This window comes from Drosophila serrata, unplaced genomic scaffold (assembly GCF_035046125.1).
Source record: "Drosophila serrata isolate PLE 108 unplaced genomic scaffold, ASM3504612v1 contig_275, whole genome shotgun sequence".
NCBI lineage: Eukaryota > Metazoa > Arthropoda > Insecta > Diptera > Drosophilidae > Drosophila > Drosophila serrata.
The window spans coordinates 2,915,263-2,937,827 of record NW_028257173.1 but is presented as its reverse complement, the minus strand read 5'-3'; the positions used below and the strand labels follow the sequence as shown (position 1 = coordinate 2,937,827).

General features: G+C 34.8%; 1 protein-coding gene across 13 annotated transcripts in view; it reads left to right on the top strand.

The window, feature by feature from the left end:
* Nucleotides 1–20,711, top strand: part of bun (TSC22 domain family member bunched) — a 118,466-nt gene extending 97,755 nt beyond the window's left edge. For 12 of the 13 annotated variants that reach the window (XM_086834762.1, XM_086834756.1, XM_086834757.1 and 9 more), the window contains one exon: nt 17,815–20,711. In XM_086834762.1, coding sequence (XP_086690888.1) covers nt 17,815–18,333 — 519 coding nt within the window. In that variant the 3' untranslated portion in view covers nt 18,334–20,711. Of the gene's footprint in view, nt 1–792; nt 13,192–17,814 lie in introns of those variants that run through there. The other variant, XM_086834768.1, reaches the window with a different exon arrangement.
* Nucleotides 20,712–22,565: the final 1,854 nt, after the last annotated feature.

Sequence of the window (22,565 nt, the reverse complement as noted above, 5' to 3'; positions counted from 1 at the left end):
TACGTAGAAATATATTATCTAATTCACAGCACTTTCAGGCCCTAAAAATCAATGTGGCTTTTTATAGTTTTGCAGGGTATTATAATTTTAGTCCGGAGCTTTTAATGATGCGAAGTAATCATTTTCGACCCTATACATTTTTGTTTTATTTTGAAAATTTTTTCAATAAAAATTAGGGATTACATCGTTAAAATTGCCAACAAATTAGTTCTTTTAAATATTTAAATTGAGTATAATATAATAATAATAATATAATAAATATAATATAATAAATATAATATAATAAATATAATATAATAAATATAACATAATAAATATAATATAATAATAACTAACATATGTAGATCAGTTTTCTGATCGAAAATTATTGCATTTTGGCTTAGTTATGATCTGGAATTCCTCAGCTAATTGCAAGGGTATATAAAATTCGTTTTCCTTTCATGTTTTTGTATTCTTAAATATTAAACAAGATGCGAAGTAATCATTTTCGACCCTATACATTTTTGTTTTATTTTGAAAATTTTTTCAATAAAAATTAGGGATTACTTCGTTAAAATTGCCAACAAATTAGTTCTTTTAAATATTTAAATTGAGTATAATATAATAATAATAATATAATAAATATAATATAATAAATATAATATAATAAATATAATATAATAAATATAATATAATAAATATAATATAATAAATATAATATAATAAATATAATATAATAAATATAACATAATAAATATAATATAATAATAACTAACATATGTAGATCAGTTTTCTGATCGAAAATTATTGCATTTTGGCTTAGTTATGATCTGGAATTCCTCAGCTAATTGCAAGGGTATATAAAATTCGTTTTCCTTTCTTGTTTTTGTATTCTTAAATATTAAACAAGTTTTGTGAACGTCACAAACTGGTTTCGTTTGGTTGGTGATTAAAAACAAAGTAAAATTAATAGCATTAAGCGCAGTCGTTCGATTTGAACGATTGTTTGTTAGGTTAATCCCCCAACTGAGCTTAGATATATTGACCTTTGTGCCATATACGCTGAACTCTAGGCGATATCTTCCGTCTTTGTTCTCCGACCAGGCACGCGAGAAAAAATCATTATAAATGCGTTTTTTTCAAAATGCAGGAAGCAAAGTTGAAATGAAAAATAAAGCTCAATGTATTCTTAATCGCTTTTAATTTTGCAAACGTGCGATCCCCCGATGATGATGATGATGATGTTAATCATTATAAATCAAGCAGCAAACAAAAGATAATCAAAGGTAAACAAAAACTTGGCACCATATAAAGTTAATAAACCTTGCCAAGTGTTTTTCAACTTTAACAGCAGATTTTGGGTCCTAGACCCAGCTTGTGACCTTTGGATCTGGCGGCGATTTTAATTGTATTTAAAGTGCTTGTGGGAGGTGTGTCAAAAAAAAAAATAGAAGGCGTGCTTAAAGCAATTTCTCCCCTCGGGTGAATAATTATACATTTTTTTGGCCCATGGTTCGTGTGCCACTTTGCACAACAACTAAATATGTCAATCAACTGTCCAACTGTCACACACACACCGCACACCACACACCACACACAACTGTACTTGACAACTAAAGTTTTTCCACTTTTTTGCCAATTCGATTTTACGTTAAATATGTCTGTCGGTTTCTCCAATTTTGTTGCCAAGCGGCTCGGCAAATTATTCATTCACGAAAAAATTGCTTAAAACATAAATAAAAACGTTCATACAGAAAAAACTGCAAAAAATTAAAAATAATATTGAGAAATGACAAAAACAGTTGCTGACCTAATTAAGGTTTTTTTTTTGTCATCCCCAAAAAAAAACATCATACAAAACTTGACTAAAATTGCTTTAAATAAACATGAATTTTTGCTAAAGCTTTTAATCTTTAGCAAATTATATGTATTTATTTTCAGTAATTTATTATGGCCAAATTTTGATGGCAACCATTTGTCGGGGGGTCTCAGGGTTTGATTTTGCCGGATTTGGGATACGGGTTTTGCTGTATGCCGGGTACTTGCTTTCTAATTGGGTTAGTGACATCACACCAAGCGAGATAGATATTAAAAGAGAGAGAGAGGGAGAGCCTGAAACCAGTTTTAAAATTTAAAGCTGTTCAATTGTGGGTTGTTTTGCGATCAGTAGTAGTATGTATATAGTATGTGGGCTACCTGATAGATTTGCCAATGAATTTCAGAGCAGGGATATAAAAAATGTGTTGAACGAGAGATCATAGATAGCGATGGGGTTTACTCGGTGTCAAGGATTGCTAAATGGGTTTTACCTTTTTGATTTGGGTTTTTAGTATCTATTTCGAAATTGAAGTAATCAAAATGTTTTTCAGTGATCTGACAAATTGTATTCGAGGTTTTAGAGATTTTGAAATGGAATGTATTTATTTATAAAGAGATTTAGGGGAAGACGACATATATATATAGCTTTCCAATAAGTGTTAAACTTATGGTTGAACTATTTTTGAAATGAAATAAATTTAAAACACTTTGAATTTAAATGAAATATATTTGGAAATGTTTTTGTCAGTATCTATCTTCATTAAAGTTGATACAAACCAAACCAATTTGTACTAATTTCCTAAATTTAACCCAAAGGGGGCTTCCCCTAAATTTCTCTCTTTTTCTCCTCTTTTCATAAAACCCGTTGTTAGAGAAATAATTAATCATTTTGTGGCAGACACAAAAATGTAAATATTATGCCTACACGGGCCAGCCTAAAAGTTAACCAATTAGCTTTTCTCCGTTTTTTAGCATAATTTCAAGTGCATTCGCTGACTTTAATTAATTGTAAACCGCAACGCCATCGCCTGATTTAAATACATGCGTTAATCGATCTTCAGTCTTCGAAGTGTGCGACATGTGTTTTTTAAGCATTTTTTTTGTGTGTGTTTTTTTTTTGGGGGGGAGACCTGTTCGACAACTTGCAAATGATCTCGAACTGGACGCAGCAGCTGATCTCTACAGTAAAAAATAAATATATACAAATGAGAAATGCTCTGGTCGTGCGTGTGCGTGGCGTGCGAGTTGGCAATTGGCCGAGACACACCTACCTTACCTTACCTTACCTTCCCAGACTTGGCTCTCTGTCATTTATAAATGATTTAAATTTGGCCATGATCGAACACACCAACGCGAAACGCGTTTGGCTCGCGATCTCTCTCAGTCTCAGTCTCAGTCTTTCTCTTTCTGTATGTTAAATTTAAATAACATTTTGCAATTGATGATTAATATTGTTGCTCGCCGCCTGCTTGTTTGTTTGTTTGTTTATTTCCCGGCCTTTTGTCTCTGGTTTATTTCTGGGCCTTTTTGCATTTTAATTGACACCAATATGTCATTTTGAAGCAACACCAACAAGGCAGTGAAATCCACACACAGGCGAAATGGCAATTTTAAGCCCTCACAGAAAGTTTTTAGCCCCCCCAAGAAAACTTGTCTATTTTAGATGCACAGAGAGAAAGGTTGATTACATTTTAAAGAGAGCTTCTAGTGATTAATAAATCACAAAATCTGAATGTTTTTGAAGATTTAGGGAATATTGGAAAGCTGATTGGTGTTTCAGCCTCTCATTTTTGTATAATTGTATAATTACATTTTCCAACTCTTTATTTATTAAACAGAAATTCTTCACAGGAATGCCAAAATAAAATATTAATACAACCATATATCATTAGGCTTTTTTCTGTGTACTGCCCCCGCCTTTACTCTCGCCGTTCTCTACGAAAACAAAACGCCAATAAAATATATCAAAGAGGAGAGCTAGCTTTGTGTGTGATCTTCTGTCTATATGTTTGCTTAGACCCCCATATATATAAAAACTGTGGCGACTTTAGCTTCCGCATTATAACTGAACTAAAGACCGATTGAGAAACATTTGTTCGTCTTTCATTTGTCTAGCGGAAAAAAATGACGAGGAAAAATTCCGTCAAAGAAATTTGGTTAAGGAATATTTACGAGATATGGAAAAGCTAAGTTAGAAATGATACTTTATGCCAATTAAAATTGATTTTAAAAACGAAAATCAGTTTATAGAAAACCAATAAATGAATATAAAAGGTTGGCATTATGGAGTTAGAAGTATGTAGTTGTTATTTGAACATAACCGGTTCAGAACAGATTTAATAATACTATAGGTATATGTTAAAATTGTGGGAGCATTTATTCCTTGTTTAAATGATATTTCGATACTTGCGTCATATTTACTCAATTTATAGTCATGTTTAAATTAAATTACTGAGCTACCTGCAAGGTAAAATATTAAAAACAAAATAATAAAATGTCTAAATTGAAGCATATTTTGAATGTGTGCCTCATATTTACTATATTTCTAGTCAGCACCTTACATATTTATTCCTAGAAATTCATTTTGTTGCTGACAGTTTTATGTTTTTGTCTAAGAAAAAATATTCCACGTTAATTTTGTTTACCTATTTTTGACACTCTTTATTCTGCTTCTTCTCTTTGCAGGTAAGCAAAAACCGAAAGCAAAACAAAATATATCTAATTAAGACAACACATATTGTTGTTGTTGTATTCCTATGGTCGGCGTAAGTCCATCAGTCCAATGTATATACATATATATTCTCAATGCGTATATATATATTGTTTTGAGACAGTTGAAATTATTCCACACACTCACTCAATTTGTATTAATTCCCAATCAAAACAAAAAGGGTAAAATTCCACAGATGACAAATAACGACAGACGGGTGGTATTGTGTTGACATATTTGAATAGTTCTTGTTACAGTGGATGAGAGATGAATATAGAACTATTTGACAGCTAATTGCCAAAAATAGATGCAAAATACATACACACATATATCGTTTATTTTCGGTCTGTGTTTCTCTGCAAAACAAAATAATTAAGCTATTTCGCATTTAGGCTTCCTTGCCATATTCCCCAAAGGAAATCATCCAATTAGAGCATGATAAAAACAAAATAGAAATAAGAACTTTTGGAAAGAGCGAAGTCTGCGTGAAATCATCCCCAAAGAGCTTGATAAGAACAAGAAAATAAAAGTCTTGAAAGAGGTTTGGGAAGATAGAAGAATAGTAATAGGGAACTGTTGCTCGAAAAGTGTGAATTTCAGTGGGGGGAACTCAACTATTTTGCCAAAACAAGCTCTGAGGCCCCATTGGGGTACAGAACACTCTAAATAGTAAACACACAGAAAATCGAATGATATTCACACACACAGAGAGACACTTCTATCAAATAGTGTGCCTCGATTGGCCTTGAATAATTCATGATTATTTGTGGGCCTTTTTTTGTTTCGCTTTCGAGTTTTAATTTTTCATTAATGGTTGTTTTTTGTGGTTGCTCTTTAATTTTGTTTTGTTTGTAGCTCTTTTTTGTGTGATTCCTCTTTGTGTTCCTCATTTGTTTACCAAGTCTTTTGAAGACCCTTTGGACAAGGTGAATAAAAAAGAAGAACTTTCGATATAAGAGCAGAAAAAATATATATGATAGGTTACTGGTATTCTAGGAAAGCAAATTGAAACATATTTATGCCATTCTTCATAAAATATTTCTAAACAAGCTAAAGGTTTGTCTTTGAAAATCACAAAATATAGTTTTTGGAAAACAAATTGCAGACATTTGTCAACTTTGAACATCTCATGTTCTTAGAACCCCCAACATAGTTTTCAATTAGGCTCATCTCCTCTCAAGTAAATGGATTTTTTGCGTGCCTAACCTTAACCCAAAAAACTTTTGTCAAGTAAAATTCTGTGAAAGTTTTTTCAATTAAATTATAGTTGAACAAGAAATGGTCACAAGGATGAGAGGCAAGAACAAAAACTCAATGCAAATTCAATGAGTTTTTATTATTAAAACAGAAAATAAACACGAGCAAAAAGAAGAACGAACAGAACCAGAAAAAATAGCAACATTCGAACAAAAAAATTCAGGTCAAGATGAGCAAAAGTCTATTCAACCGAATGGCCTAAAAATAAACCAAGAAAATAAGCTATATATCTCATTTATATAGAAAGGATTTCCAAGTAATAATTGTTAGACATGTTTTTTGTTTGTCGGCAGGCGAATAAACCTTGAAAATTGGCGACACTTTTCCCGATTCGTTTGACATCGCCCCCGACAAAAGTTAATTAGCCACACGTGCCGTGGTCATATCTATATATGTATCTCTTTACAGCCACAAATTCGTGCGCATTCGATTGCAATTAGCGGGTCTGGGCCGTGGTTCCTAACCAGATGTCTGATCCTCTGTTTAATGTCTGAGGAATACCTGTGAGGAGTACCTTTCATTTCTGGTGGCACCTGAGAAGTTTGTACCTGCAGTGGGATGTTGCTCTGCCATAAAACGATTTAATGGCTCGCTCACACAAAAACTGCAACAGCTGGCATTCCACACGACGTCGTCTTCTTACAATTTAATTGCATTTTTGCCATTTATTTGCACTTATTTTTGTGCACTGACTCTGACGCATTAGTTTCGCATCCGATGACATGCAAAGTTTTATGACCTGTTGCGGGTATTTTTGGAGGAACCAAGGAAAATTTATAACCCATTTCAAAGGTTAATTATCTGGTTAAAAAGGAGGCGGGCTGAAAAGGGGAATCCTAGTGATGGTATAGTTATTTTGGGTTTAAATGTAAGTGAACTAATTATTTATTTGGTATTTGCATATTTTTATGCTTATATATCTTTTCTTTCTTACATTTTAAAGACCACTAAAAAATATATATTTCCTTGACCAAATTTGGGTGTCCTATATACACATTATATAGTATTTCCTTAGGCTATTTGTCCCGGGTGTTTGCCATTCTCAGTTTCTGTACCATTTTTCGATTTTCCATTTTTGTGGATCACGCCACACCTGTCGATCATCTGTTTGCAATTTCCCAAAATCGACCATGTATTTCTATTTATTTTTCCCTGTCTGTGTGCCAAATAACAGTCCCAGACGAAATGTTTGTCACAGCCAAAGAAAAAAAGGGAAAACGGTTTGATGGATGGACGGGGGAACATATTGACAGGCAGCTGCTGCTGCTTGACCGTTATGTGATCAAGTAAATATATACCTAATGGACGTTAGCTATCTTCAAGGTGTTCCCTTGGCCGCTCAACGATTGCATCTAATCTAAATTCGAAACGAAAACGGAACTACAAAATAAGCTTATCAGTAATATATACTTTATACATATACTACATTAAAAGTCATGAAATGAAACTTGTTCTAAGCAGACTTAACTCAACCCAAAGCAAATTTCTTTGTTTATTTTGATTTCAGTACATTTTTTGTTATTACACACAGCTTGCTGACGTATGTGTCTGTATGGCTGCTAAATGGTCGACAATTGAAATTCATTAAAAGCGAATCAGAATCGAAAAAAAAAATAACAACAAATCGAAAAAAGGGCAGGCGAGATTCTCAGTTCAAAAATCTATCACTACTATCAGGGCTCTCATCATCGCAGCTTTGCCTTATCAGTTTCGTCTTTTTGTCTAGCAGCTGAACTGTTGATGAGCACACAGATCTTTAAATAAGCTTCGTCTTGATGTGCCCTCTTATCAGTTGAGCTTCTTCCCACTCAACTCTTGCGTGATTCGCGTGTCGTCGTCGTCCAAAGGCAAATAGAACAAACATATTGCTGAAATCACAACTATGTTGGGTTTGTTTACCTCCCCCAAAAAGAAGGAGCGAGATCATTAAAGTTTTAGTTGGATAAACAAAAAGAAATGTATTCTGGTCACTATTTATGTCTTTAGCTTTGCGTAGGCCTAATGATTTGTTCAGAAATATGTGTATATATATATTGTTGATTTATACGAACTAGGGCAGGTTCTTATATATGTTATATATATTTTTCTCCGGCGCGTGTCTCCGTTGACTTTCATTCGTTTTGGATGACACGTGGACTGAGCGGGGGTATACCTGCAGCTCTTTTCTTATCAATTTGTACTACTGAGATGTCTGCCAACTATAATTGCCTAATTGTATCCATCAGATACTGATACGGAGATATATTATGTACAGGCAAGCATCGCCTTTTCTTTTTATTTTGTTCAATATAAGGAAATCACTAATCAAAACCTTTTATGTCGATTGGCCAAAGTAGAGAAGTGAAATTTCTAAACGAGCTCAATAAATTGCATTTACTGGGGTGGGAAAAAAGAGGCATTGGGTGGAAAAAAGAAGAACAACTTGAATGCAAATCGAAGATGATTTCGAATGGAAACGAGACAATTGTTGAGATTTTCTTGGTATTTTCTGTGAAAAAAAAGCAGCTTAAGTATTACAAAGTTAAACTTACTCTTGTGCCCTTTGGCAATCATTATTCAACCAAAAGTTTGATAAAATTTTCCATTTGGATCTTGAGCATCTACTCTTGAGATCTCTCTCTCAGCCTCTTGAACACTCAGTCAAGCTCTTTTGTCATATGAAATGTTACCTAAAATCTGAAATAAATAATAAACAATATTTTTCCACTGCCAGTTGAGAGTGTCCCTCTCCCTGTCTCTGTAGCGTTTTTCTTGGCTGTCTGAGTGTGTGGGGGGGAAAACACTTGTAAATTTCCACTGGGTCTGGCACTGAGACTGAGACTGTATGACTGGGACAACCTGTCGCACCTTTCCCCGTCTCGGACACCTTTTGGCTACCACTTTTGTTATGGATTGTGCATTATGTCCAGAGACTGCCTGACGACTCACTTGCCCTCCTTTATTTACCACACACCCTTTTCCCCCCCTCCTTAGTGTTTTTTATAGCCATGTTTTTCGAGAACTGTGAGTTAGTTGGACAACCTGTCAACGGGTTGCTCTAGGTTTTACACGCTGATAACCTATCTTATCAGTGCTGCTGGCCTATGGAAACCGATGAAAACACATTCAACTGGCCCCAAAGTCCAGTCAAACTATATAATTATACAAAAAAAAAAAAACAACAAAAAGATAGAGAGAGCTGCAATTAAATGAACAAATGTTCCCACACACGGAACTGCTGCTGTTGATCCCAAAATTTAAGACACGCGCCAGCAAATGAATCAGAATTAATTGTATGCGATTGCATGTGGTGAGAAAAAGGCTGAAGAGTGTCAGTGTTGATGGAATTTAAGCGGAAATTAAGCTGACAAGCTTAATAATCCGTATAGTTAATTTATATAAAATTAAATTGAACTAAAACCGGCGTTAATATACCCTTACTGTTAGTTACATAGGTTCATGGTTTCGAACGTGAAATGGATCATAACAAAGCCAAAAATTAATTGATCTCAATCTAAATATATAAGTATTTATATATTTATATCTTTTTTTCAACCGGACATGGCTAAATCGATTCAGCTTTTGATGCTGATCAAGAATATATATGATTTATAGAGTCGGAAATTACTCTTTCACTACGTTTTATTAAAATATGTCTATAAAAGCTTATAAAGTCTTAATAATAATTAATCAACACTTTAAGGAATTAGCTTAGTAAATATTTTTGTTTCTGCTACGGTTTATTTCCTGCTGATATTCTGACACCACTGTCCCCAACACAGTTGTAAACACACCCACCCCACACAAGGAACACTCCAACCCGTTCAACAGCAAAACATCAACCACCACACCCACCATAACCCACCATACACATACATGTGTTGGGGGCGTGCAAAAATCAACAACGAAATCAACAATAGGTACAGTAAATGCTCGAAATAACAAACTACTTTCACAAAGAACAAAATAATATTTAATAACGTCAGATAATTTGACTAGATTTTCAGAATAATATTAGTTCTTGGTCATTACTAAAAAGTATTTTAAATTATCCACTGTAGCAGGCTTTTACTGTCCCTACAGAAATGCTGTAATTTTCCACACATCTTTCCCTTTATTTTATTTTTTGTCTCGGATTTTAAAATATTTTATAACTTTTCCGCGTGTTTACAAATTTGTTATGAGTGAATGAGAATGGGTGGGGGTGTTGTTGGTGATGATTTTCCCCGCTTTTCACCCTTCCACCCGATGGTCAAGCTTTTTATTACAAAACATTTTCGACTTGTTATTGTTGCCGGCTTGCTCTATCTCGGTTTCCCTGCGTTTTCATTTTTTTCTTTATTTATTATTGATTGCCAGACGCGGCGACGATTTGGAAATTTTCATTTGTTGATTCAAAATGCAAACACTCTCGAATATATAGAAGCAAATGAAGAATGCGCTTTGTTATTGTTGCTTGAATCCGTATGCAATATGTAGCATTTTAATGAATATTCCTCGTCATACAAACATACATAGAGACAGACAGTCAACGGGTGCATGCAAAATCTGTGTTCAGCGGCACTAAAGATGTTAGAAACGAATAAAATGTGCCGCCTATAGAGGAAAGTTTTTCGTGATATTTCATTCAAAAGTTTTCCTAGTAAACAACATTTGTTTTTATGAATTCTCTGCTTGGATAAGTTTGTCAACAAAAATTATCACCTCATATTACTGATATCATTACAAGACAATTTATATTACCAACATCAAAGGGTTTATAGACTTTCCAAATAGAGTGTAATAAGTGCTTAATTTTTAATAACTTATTCTGTAACGATATAAGACTCTTCAGGAATAATGATAAATAAGCTGGAAAAAAAAGGTTAGACCTTTTCCTTGTTTGTACTAAGTCAACTTACCATGAAATTCCTTTCCATTAAAGGGTTTTAACAGAATTACACCATAATATCTTAGATTTTATTGTTTAAAACTAAAGTTGTAAACAAAAAATGTATGTAAAAAACTTAAAAATTGATTTATAAACATCCGGAACCATTTTCTTCCATTTGAGTCATTAGAGCCTTTTGAGACTTTTCCATATAAATAATTCGACAGCCGGTGCTTTTCTCCAAACACTTAACACTCCTCCTTGCATTTTCCCCAACTCTCTTTAACCACGTGGGGAAAACCCCACCCACTGAAAAACCCCACCCAAAAATCACATCCCAACATCTACGCAGTTTGCGTAGCAATTAAGTAACTTCGCTTCCTTCCTTCACATATTACTTTACGGCTCGCAATTTGTTTATTTAAATGTGCATTTAATTGCTGTTTTTTCTCTCCCCGAATGGCTACGGCTATTAAATTATTGTTTTGTTTTGTATTGTATTGCTTCTTTCTTTTTTAATTTTTAACGCGGATGTTTGTTTCATTAATTTTGTTTTATTTTGCTTTTAACAATTTGTTGTTCGTCTGCCGGCCGACCTATTGTTCATTCTCGTTCCTATATAGATCGGAATCGTCTATATGGCGTGTGTATAGATTGACAGAAAACGCTTCCTTCAACATGAGCGTGAAATCGATACGGTTCCGTTCATATATTCTGTTGGGTATATTTATTTTTATTTTTTACATTTTGTAGCTCGATTTGTTTTGCAAATGTTCTGTATTTCTTTTATTTTTCTCTCTCTCTCTCTTTGGGAAGCCCTTGAATTTTTTGTTGTATGCAGTATTTTGTCATTGCCAAAAGTGGAATAATTGATGATGGATGTGTCATGGCCTGAAGTTATAGTTTTAAAATAGGTTTTATGGAATTTATAGGTTATAAATTGTAGTTCATGCCTTGAAAAACTTAAATATTCAATTTAAATTGTAGTTTTCTTGAGAAACCAACCTTGAATAATCCTTAAAAAATTATAATAGTATATTTTCAAGCATAAAATCTGTCGCAAATGTAACTTGAAGTATTTTCTCAAGCTCTAAACTAGATAAATCCAAAACTTTATACTCTAACACCCTTTAAAGTTCTTCATAAAATATTTATAGTCTTGAATTTCCTTGTGGAATTTTGTTGATTGTTTACTTGTTTTCTCCAACTTAATTCGATTCGGAGTAAAAAGGCAAATGCGCAAAAGGGAGGAAAATCCAACCCCCTACCATCTCCCGAAAAAGAGAGCCGAAGAAATAAATACGAAATGCCGAAGTAATCGAAAACCACCGCGTGGCGAAAAAGTATCTATAAGAACGTACGACGTTCCACCAAATAAAAAGATACAAAATAAAAATAAAAGAGCGAAAGAGAGTGGCCAAAGTGAGCGGCGAGAATGGATGATAAACAAAAGTGTCGTAAAGTTTTTGCGTCGCAAAAAACCAAAACGAAGCGAAGTACATACGTTTTGGTCTCCTTTTTTTTTGTTTAATAAATTTTAAAAAAAAAGAAACCGGTCAAACATTTTGCCAAATAATCGGGCAGCAGCTCGAATTCATATTCGTATATATTGTGTGCTGATTAAATAAATAGTCATAAAGCCTTTGTAAATTGATGGGAACCAAACGCGTCAAAACAAACAGAGAGAGGGAGAGTATCTCACGAATACCGAATATCCATCAGATTGAAGTAGCTTTGAGTCAAAGAGAGAGCCCTCTGCTCTCTCTCTCTCTCTCTCTGAGTGGAAGTGCGCAATGGGAGAGAGCGAGCGCGTGGTGTGCTCTCTTGTGTATCTGGTTGTCCATCAGTATTCGTGAGATACTTCTCAGCCCGTTTCATATAAAATCCACGCTAATTGCACGCAGACGTTAAGTCGCCAGTTCAGCTCGCTACACGCCACATCGCTCTAAAAACAATATATATATATTTTAAAATATATTTAGAGAAACAAAAAAAAACAAGACACTTAGCAGTATATTATTTTTATACAAAAAAAAAAGTCCCACGAGCGACTCGTCCGTTGTGAATTATATTAATTCGTGTAAAAGCCAGCACAAAAGTTGTTTCAAAAGCAATTACTAAAATCGAGAAAAGCTCGCTAAAACGCTACATAAAAATAAAAGCTCTGCGCCGGTCTCGTAAATCTCACAAAAAAGCTGAAAAGCGAATTCAGTTATTGCTGAACTTTTGCCATACAAACACATCAAGAAAAAGAAACGGGAAAGAAAAAACTGAGAAAGGGAAAAAGAGAGATAAAGAAAAAGAAGTGAAATACAGAAATTTTCAATTACATTTCAAAACGAAAACTGTGATCCCCCAAAAACTTAATTTAAAAGTGCTGAAAAGTGTAGGAGAACCAAGTCTCCAAAAGAAACAGAAAAAACATTCAATAATCTCCGTGAAAATCATTTAATAAAAACCCAACAAAAAGCCAAATATGATGGGCACAATGTCGCTCCGTCAGCCAGAGAACTGGCTCTATGAGATCTGGCAGAAGGGCTACGACAGTCCCTGCTATGTGATGGTGCCCAATGCAAAAGTATGTATAACTAGGAAAAATTCCACCTCATAGCAAAAAGAACCCCCCCCCACTCTCCCTCTCCCCATCTACAACCCCCAAAAAAAGTTTACCTTGTCTCTAGATGCAATTTTATTGATTTTTTTTCGCCGTGTGAGGCTGCGCGCGTTTTAGTGGCATTTCAATGTCAAAAAAGTGTTTCTAAGCAAAAACCAAACCCGCAAAAACTTGTCACTTGTCAATTTATTTAAGCTGATAAATTACTCTGACTTAAATACTAAAGAAAAAATAAGTTATACATGCTACAAATCATTAAAAAAAAACAGCAGACACGAGTCCTTTGTTCTTTTTTGAAACAAAGGAATCGCAGGAAGCACATGATATTCATTTTCTGTTCTGCCTACCTAAGGACCTCGAACAAGTGTACTCAAAAAAGGGGAAAAAAAAAACAAGAAGAATAAAAACCTCGAGTGTGTGTGTGTGTGTGTGCACGGTGGTGGTGTGTGGCCGCCATGTTTATTTGAGAAGTGCAGTCGAAACCGAAAAAAGAAAAAAACCGAAATGAGAACTGCATATGAGATGAGTTTTGAGAAGCGAGAAACGAGAAAACCGAGAGGAGAGACGTGTTGTTGTTGTGAGATACCTCAGGCAAAGAAAAGCGCGTGACCTGACCCCATGGAAACCCTCTCCACACACACGCTGCTGCTGCTGCTGCTGTGTGTATCTTGCCAAGAGTGTGTGTATAATTAGCATACCAGAGATGCTGGTGATGCGCCCCTCCTAAATTACTTCTCTATCTACAATATATACACACAGAGACCTTTCTTATCGCGTTTTTATCAGCTTATCTTTTCGGGGGTATAACCCTCCATAAATTGTGCAAAAACCTGATAATGATGAGCGAAGAAGAATGGTAGAAAAACAAAGTATTTAGACACACCTGCCTTTGAACAATAATTTTATGAGATATATTTCGAGTTTTTTTATACCCTGCCCAGGGTATAATAGCTTGTAACACTGTGAAAAATTCATTTCCGACCCTATAAATCATATATATTCTTGATCAGCATCAAAATCTGAATCGATTAAGCTATGTCTGGTTGAAAACTAAATTTTTCGGATTTTGTCCATTTTCTGAAAAAATCATAAGGGGTTGTTACATCATTCAAATTGTCAAAAATTGGCAAAAAATCGAATTTTCTAGATTGGCTAACTAAGTATGGAGATTTTTTATCCCAATGAAAACTAACACAGAACTAATTTAAATTAATGCATTTTTGGCTGAGTTATGAATGAGTTAAAATTTAATTTTCCGAAAAAATTTCCATAGAAAAATATTGATTTTAACAAAGCGAATCTTTTTTAATTTAATTGCAAACTTGAAGGGTATATAAACTTCGACTTCAGGTTAAGTTTTCTTTCTTGTTTTCCTCTTTTATTTTTGCGTGTATCTTTTTGCACCTTATTGTTAACAAGCCGAAGCAGTATCAACCGGTTTGCATTTGTTTAAAGCGGTTGCTATTGTTTCCGAACTTGCTGTTGTTTTTTTGGCTTTACCTTTTTTACCCGATTTCTGTCTGCTGTCTGCTTTGGGTCTTTATCAACTTGACTTCTAATTTTGGTAATGCTATTTCTTTGCACAAAATATTTTATTGATTATGCCCAGCGGCAACGAATATGTGTGTGTGTGTGCGAGTTCGCGCTCTTCTAAAAATACAATTATGTATTTTTATAAAAATTATTTATTAGCTGCCGCAGAAACATGCGAAAAACGTGCAAAATATAATTTTATATTTGGTCTTTTGTGTGTTGGGGGTTCTTTTTTTTGTTTTTTGGCACCGCTGCCAGAACATGCGACTTTTCGATGGGTTTCCATGCCTCATCCTCATGCTTTTGGATATATGTATTTATATTCTGGCATATCGTATAGAATTTGAGGTATGACTAATGGTTGAGGCATACGAAATGCTCCCACTATTGAGAGTTTTTAAACTTATAAGGTATTTTTTATTAGCATTTTTTAAGAAATTTAAAATTTATTGACTTAAAGGGACTCTCTTTTCTTTAAGTAAAGATTTTCCTGTGCTTTTCTGATATCCTGCTTTGACTATATTTCTGCTTTTTTGAGATTTTAATGATTGGCTGGCCGCAGCACTCTCAACTTTTATTTTTTCGAGCTGCCTGTAAGAAAAAACCAGGCCACAGTAAATGTCGAAAGAAATTGTTGAAAGTGAAGACGACGACGAAAGCACAGCATCCACAGCCCCGAAGCTGACTATTTATAGAGATCGCATGTGGAGAGGAGAGTCGCATCTTTGTCGTCGTCGTCGAGTCGGGAAAGAAAGAAAACTCGACTCTTCATGAAACGGAACTGCTGGCAAACGGCGAATGTCATCGACAGCAGCCAGCAGAAAAAAAAGAAAAGAAAAACCACCTTTTTAGCCAAAAATGTTGTCGCTCTATTGACGTACATTAAACTTGGGAAAAATTCACCTGAACACGTGCCATTAAATGCACACAAAATGAAAGGGAATGGATGCGATTATTCTGGCACATAAAAAAACAAAAAAAAAACGAAAAAATGTTTGCATGCACACGCGTTTTCCTTTCGACTTTCCGCCTCTTTAATAGGTTTATTAAATTTTCACATGGTGCAGTCAGGTGAGCCATGAATATGGATGGATTTAGGGTGTATTGGTGTGTGTGTTTTGGCTTTGCTCTGGTTTTGTTTTTCCCCTCATTTTCCTTCTTTTTTTCTGTCGATGTTTCGTTTTCCGATGACGTGTTCTGCTGCGACTGTGGCATTGACAATGACACGAACACATTTTTGATTCTTCGGGGAACCATTTACATTTACACGGCAAATAAAAAAAAGCCAACTGCGAACACGCCATATATACCTGAACAAACATTGTCGCAAAAATGTGATTTATGAATGGCCTGAAAGCCCCAAAGACTGAAGCTAAAATGTTAAACGCAACATCAGCGGCAGCAAACGTTGTAATGAGTCAGGTCTCTGCAAGTGTGAACAGGATGTTAGCCGACAGTGGAAACTGTTAATCTTTTTGGCAAATACTTTTCTTTTGTTACCTGTATTGGGATTACAAAGGGTACACAGGCAGGGATTTTATTTTATCACAAAAACTGCAGTGAAAATATAAACATTTACAGTCTCTGTAAAGAAGATACTTACTCCATAAAATATAGCATATAAACCATCTTTCAGCTGGGAATATCTTTATGGATTCTTATATCTTATCCTTTTATTTTTAATTATTTTTACACTCATTACAAATACTTAATATTTACAAGATATTATTCATCTGAAGATTAGGAAAACGTGAAAATAGTATTACTTTGCAAATGAATTATAGGATCGAATCGGAAATAGGAAGCTTAAAATTATCGCAAGTTTTAAATCAATATTTATAAGCCGATTTTACCAACAAATCAAAGCTTAAAAACTTCATAACTAAGTCAAAAAAGTCATCAATTTCAATTCGGACAGCTTTCCTATGTTAGTTTTTATTAGGTTAATAAATCTGCATACTCAATTTAAACTTCAAATTTTTGCCAATTTTTGACAATTTTAATGATGTAACCCCTTATGATTTAAAAAAAAAAAATATGGACAAAATCCTGTTATATTTTTGATCAATTTTACGGATTTATCACATATTTTTTACTATTTAAAATTCTCATTATTCCAAATTATAAAAAATTGAGACTTTCCCTACGCTTCTCGAAAAACCAAATTGTGTTTGCTCTCTTTTACTTTCTCTCAAAAATAATACTTTCCTCGCATTCCCTCTCTCTAAAAAAAAGTGCCCTCCTCTGCGCTTCTCAACCAGTGTACTTAAGCACCGTAGCAACCACAATTATTTTTGTTCTTCTTCTTGTTCCTTTTTAAAGTTTCTAATTAAATTTCAGTTTAAATCCAACCTTTTGGTATTATAAAATGTGTGTTAAGTCAAAGTATCCTATCACAACAAAAGTGCCCTCCTCTGCGCTTCTCAAACAGTGTACTTAAGCACCGTAGCAAACACAATTATTTTTGTTCTTCTTCTTGTTCCTTTTTAAAGTTTCTAATTAAATTTCAGTTTAAATCCAACCTTTTGGTATTATAAAATGTGTGTTAAGTCAAAGTATCCTATCACAACAAAAGTGCCCTCCTCTGCGCTTCTCAAACAGTGTACTTAAGCACCGTAGCAAACACAATTATTTTTGTTCTTCTTCTTGTTCCTTTTTAAAGTTTCTAATTAAATTTCAGTTTAAATCTAACCTTTTGCTATTATAAAATGTGTGTTAAATCAATCATTATTTTTCAACCGGACATGGCTTAATCGATTCAGCTTTTGATGCTGATCAAGAATATATATGACTCCTTCACTGTTTTGCAAGCTTCTGACACGATTTATAATACCCTGCAAGGTTAAAAAAAAATGATTGAAAGAGAATCAGTCCGAGATTAAAAAAAAGTAGCTTGTATCTTTGTAAAAGTGTTGAATGGCGATACAACAAATTACTTTGCCCGATCATATACTATAATTCCTTTGACTATGATACTATGATTCCCTTAAGCATAAATTTCCAATTCTAAACACATTTCTAACCAAGATTATTCTTATTTTCTTATTTTTCCAGGATCTGGTCAAGTCGCATCTCATGATTGCGGTGCGCGAGGAGGTGGAGGTTCTAAAAGAGCGCATCTCCGAGCTAATGGACAAGATCAACAAGCTTGAGGTTGAGAATACCATTCTCAAGTCGCACATACCGCAGGAGACGCTGCAGCAGATCCAGATGCAGCTTCAGATTGCTGGAAGCCAACAGCCGGCGGCCGTGGCCGCCCCACCGGCCACCCCAGCCATTCAGGCACCACCGCCGACATCTGCTCCAAATGCCGCAGGACAGGCAGCAGCAGCGGCGGCGGCAGGAGCCGTCTCAGCTGTGGTGGTGGGCAGCACCGGAGGAGCACCGGTAGCCACAAGTCCAGCGTCCGTGGCGGCGCCCACGAGCATTCCCAATGGCAGTGCCGAGAACGGAACCGCCGTCCCAGCGGTTAGCAGCGGCAGCGGCAACAACAGCGATGCATCCGTCGTGGAGCAGGTTGCAGTAGCAGCAGCGGTAGCAGCGGTACCCACAGTCAACGGTCCCATGTCCTAAGCTGGGCAAGAAGCTCACACCTAACTCGGTAGTGTTTGTTTTTTAAGGCCCACTTCGGATGGGCTTGAATAATGAACGTCGTTTTTTTTTGATAAGAATGAAAACACCTTGTAATGTTAACTCAGCTTTGTCCCCTTCTAACTCGCGCCACTAAATGATGATGATGATGAGGGAGATGCGGAGATGGAGCCGAGGAGAGCAGCGAAAGTATTAGGCCACAGAGTAGCAACAACAACAACAGCAATAGCAGCAATAACAGCCAGTTAACACTGTGCTAACCGGAGGTTAAACTAACTGCCTGCCTGTTGTGTTATTGCCGCTGGCTGTTAAGGATGTTGAGCTGCTGAGCTGCTGCAGCCGCCGTTTTGTTAATTTCTCGATTGTGATATTTGTTTAACACACATACACACCACACCCACACACCTACAGACACACATACACACATCAATGTACACACACACACAGATAGACTGCACGCTAACAGCGACTGCGGCTGGCGCTGTTAACGTTTGCTGTTAACTCGCGATTAAGAGTTTAATATATATATTTTAACATTGCGCTGCTGCGCTGTTCCTCTATAATTTTTTTTTTGTTTAATACTTTTTTAGTTTTGTTTAACCGTTTGTTTTCGTGTTGTTAACGCTACGAATAAAACATGTAAAGCCCAAAACACACACACACACATATATACCCCACATATAAATGTACTGGCTTTCGAAATAATACTTGAAGAAAGTAGAATTTTAGCCATGAAAATCGAAGGGATATCAGAGAAAGAAAGATGGAAACCGGCAGCAGAAATACAAATAATATAAAGAGAGTGCTTGGGAAAAACCAGACATCAGAGGAAAACAGAAATCAGGAGGGAAAATTTATTGAAAAATATGTGATAATTTGCATTGTGCAGTCAGAGACATAAGATGTAAATTGTAAAAAAAGCAAAAAAACATTAAAGGCAACAAAACAGAGAGAACGGGGCAGAGGAGAAACAAGCATAAACCAATTTCCAAACACTATTAACTATGATCAATAAAATACAAGCAAAAAGGCCAGCTGCTATTTTTATAATTTACTTTTAACTCTTACTTTTATTGTATAAAAATGAAAAACCAAGCAAAGCAAAGCAAAAAGAACACAGCAAATATTAGTTACATCATAAAAATATGCATGTTTCAAATTTAAACAAAACAAAACGAAAAAACACGTAGAAAATTGTAGTAATTCTAGCATATTTTCAAGCTATATATTTTTAAAAACACAGAAAAACATATTGTAAAGCTCTTGAAAAAAGAAAACAAACACAAAATGATCAAGAGGAACCACTCGAAAAAACCAAACAAAATGAAAGCTTATCGTAATTGTTTATTAAACTCTTAAAAAATCTGCAAAATACCTGTAAATATTGTGTAAAACTAACTGAAACAAACAAAAAACAAGATATCCCATGCAAAACGAAAAGCTAAATTTGTAAAATGATGATTAGAATCCTTGTCCTATTATTATTTGTTGTATCGTATTTAGTTGATAATTCTTCATATTAATCTTAGTTTGGAAAGCTCCCAAGTGCTTATACGAAATCTGTTATAGGATTTTCTCCCCCCTCCCATTTTATATCCTTTTTTGTGCCCCAAAACCCCCAACGCACTCTACACGACCGACAAATCCATGAAACTTGTATAACTATAGGAAAAACAAAAGATATACTGCTGCAGCCATGAAATGAAAGTGTTGACAACATGAAGGAAGAAGATTAGAGGAGCTGTGCCTCAGTCCCTCAGTTGACGGCCCCGTAGATGCCAAGTTTTGTGCTCAGCCAAGATGTGCCCTCACTTATTGGGGATGCCAGGACCCACATAGGGTCCGGCCCCAGAGGCACACGAGCAGCCTGCGGAGACTCTGATTGTCTAAGGCTTGCCTGGCAAATAAAAAAAAGAAAGCTTAAAGATCCCACAGTTAAAGGTGAGGACCATTTGCATGACGCGAAAAAACTGAAGTAGAGCCAAAAATAATACTCCAAATAGAGGAGCACAAAACTAGCTATCTACGCGGCTCAATCAACGGAAGGACAGGGCGACGGACGGACGGACAAACGGACAGAGATACCATAACTAATGCCATCCCCCGTACCCATAGTAATTCTGTTGATAGTATTTTCCTTTTATGTTTTGTATTCCTATGCAAAACCATCTTTCTCATGCGCTTCATGTTTAGTTTTTCTCCCCATTCAGTTACGCTATTTTAAGTCTCTTTAAGCTAACTATTAATTTATTAATTAGTTTGTAAGTGAGGAAATAATTCAAATAAATTTAAACGAAATAACTGCAAACAACCTATATTTAAATAAAGGAAAAATAAATAAAACTATATTGAAAACAAAATTTAAAGAGTAGATCATATTAAGATTGTGGGAAATTATATAAATTGTGGGATTGAATCAAAGATGGATCATTCCTAAGCTTAAAATATTTGCCTTCTTTTTGTATCGACAATTTATATAACAATTTCTTCGGCAAATCCGATAATAAATAAACTCACAACTAGGCCAAAACTGAATGAATTCCAATTCGAAAAGCTATTCTGTGTTAGTTTTGATTGGATTAAGTGACAAATGGAAATAATACGGGCAATAAATTCCTGCCATACATGGTCTAAAAAGAAGAACGCTGTTCGCCTCGGACCTAACGTTGAGCAGTTGACGAATTTTATCGGAAAATTGAACTTTAAATCATTCATAACTCAGCCAAAAATGAATTTCAATTCGTAAAGCTGTTCTGTGTTAGTTATGATTGGGATAATAAATCTGCATACTTAGTTTGCAAATTTAGAAAATTAGATTTTTTTTGCTATTTTTGACAATTTTAACCCCTTATGATTTCAGAAAATGGACAAAATCCGAAAAATTTAGTTTTCAACCAGACTTTGCTTAATCGATTCAGCTTTTGATGCTGATCAAGAATATATATGATTTATGGGGTCGGAAATGGCTCCTTCACTTATTTTTAAGCTTCTGACTGAAGGTGCATTACCATTTTTGAACCGATATTAACAATATTTTTATTTGAAATTTTTCCACAAATCAAAATTTAAAAATCTCATAACTCAGCCAAAAACGCATTAATTTCAATTCGGAAAGCGGCAGTATGTTTATTTTTAGCAGGTTAACAAAACTGCATACTCCATTTAAAATGTGAATTTTTGGCCGATTTTTTTAAATTTTCATGATGTAACCCCTTTCCTTTTTTCCGGAAAATGGGAAATTTCTGAACAAAATTTTTTTCGGCCGGATAAAGCTAGAAAGAAAGGCCTGTAGATGCTGATCAAGAATATATATGATTTATGGGGTCGGAAATGGCTCCTTCACTTATTTTTAAGCTTCTGACTGAAGGTGCATTACCATTTTTGAACCGATATTAACAATATTTTTATTTGCAATTTTTCCACAAATCAAAATTTAAAAATCTCATTACTCAGCCAAAAACGCATTAATTTCAATTCGGAAAGCGGCAGTATGTTAATTTTTAGCAGGTTAACAAAACTGCATACTCCATTTAAAATGTGAATTTTTGGCAGATTTTTGTAAATTTTCATGATGTAACCCCTTTCCTTTTTTCCGGAAAATGGGAAATTTCTGAACAAAATTTTTTTCGGCCGGATAAAGCTAGAAAGAAAGGCCTGTAGATGCTGATCAAGAATATATATGATTTATGGGGTCGGAAATGGCTCCTTCACTTATTTTTAAGCTTCTGACTGAAGGTGCATTACCATTTTTGAACCGATATTAACAATATTTTTATTTGAAATTTTTCCACAAATCAAAATTTAAAAATCTCATTACTCAGCCAAAAACGCATTAATTTCAATTCGGAAAGCGGCAGTATGTTAATTTTTAGCAGGTTAACAAAACTGCATACTCCATTTAAAATGTGAATTTTTGGCCGATTTTTGCAAATTTTCATGATGTAACCCCTTTCCTTTTTTCCGAAAAATGGGAAATTTCTGAACAAAATTTTTTTCGGCCGGATAAAGCTAGAAAGAAAGGCCTGTAGATGCTGATCAAGAATATATATGATTTATGGGGTCGGAAATGGCTCCTTCACTTATTTTTAAGCTTCTGACTGAAGGTGCATTACCATTTTTGAACCGATATTAACAATATTTTTATTTGAAATTTTTCCACAAATCAAAATTTAAAAATCTCATAACTCAGCCAAAAACGCATTAATTTCAATTAA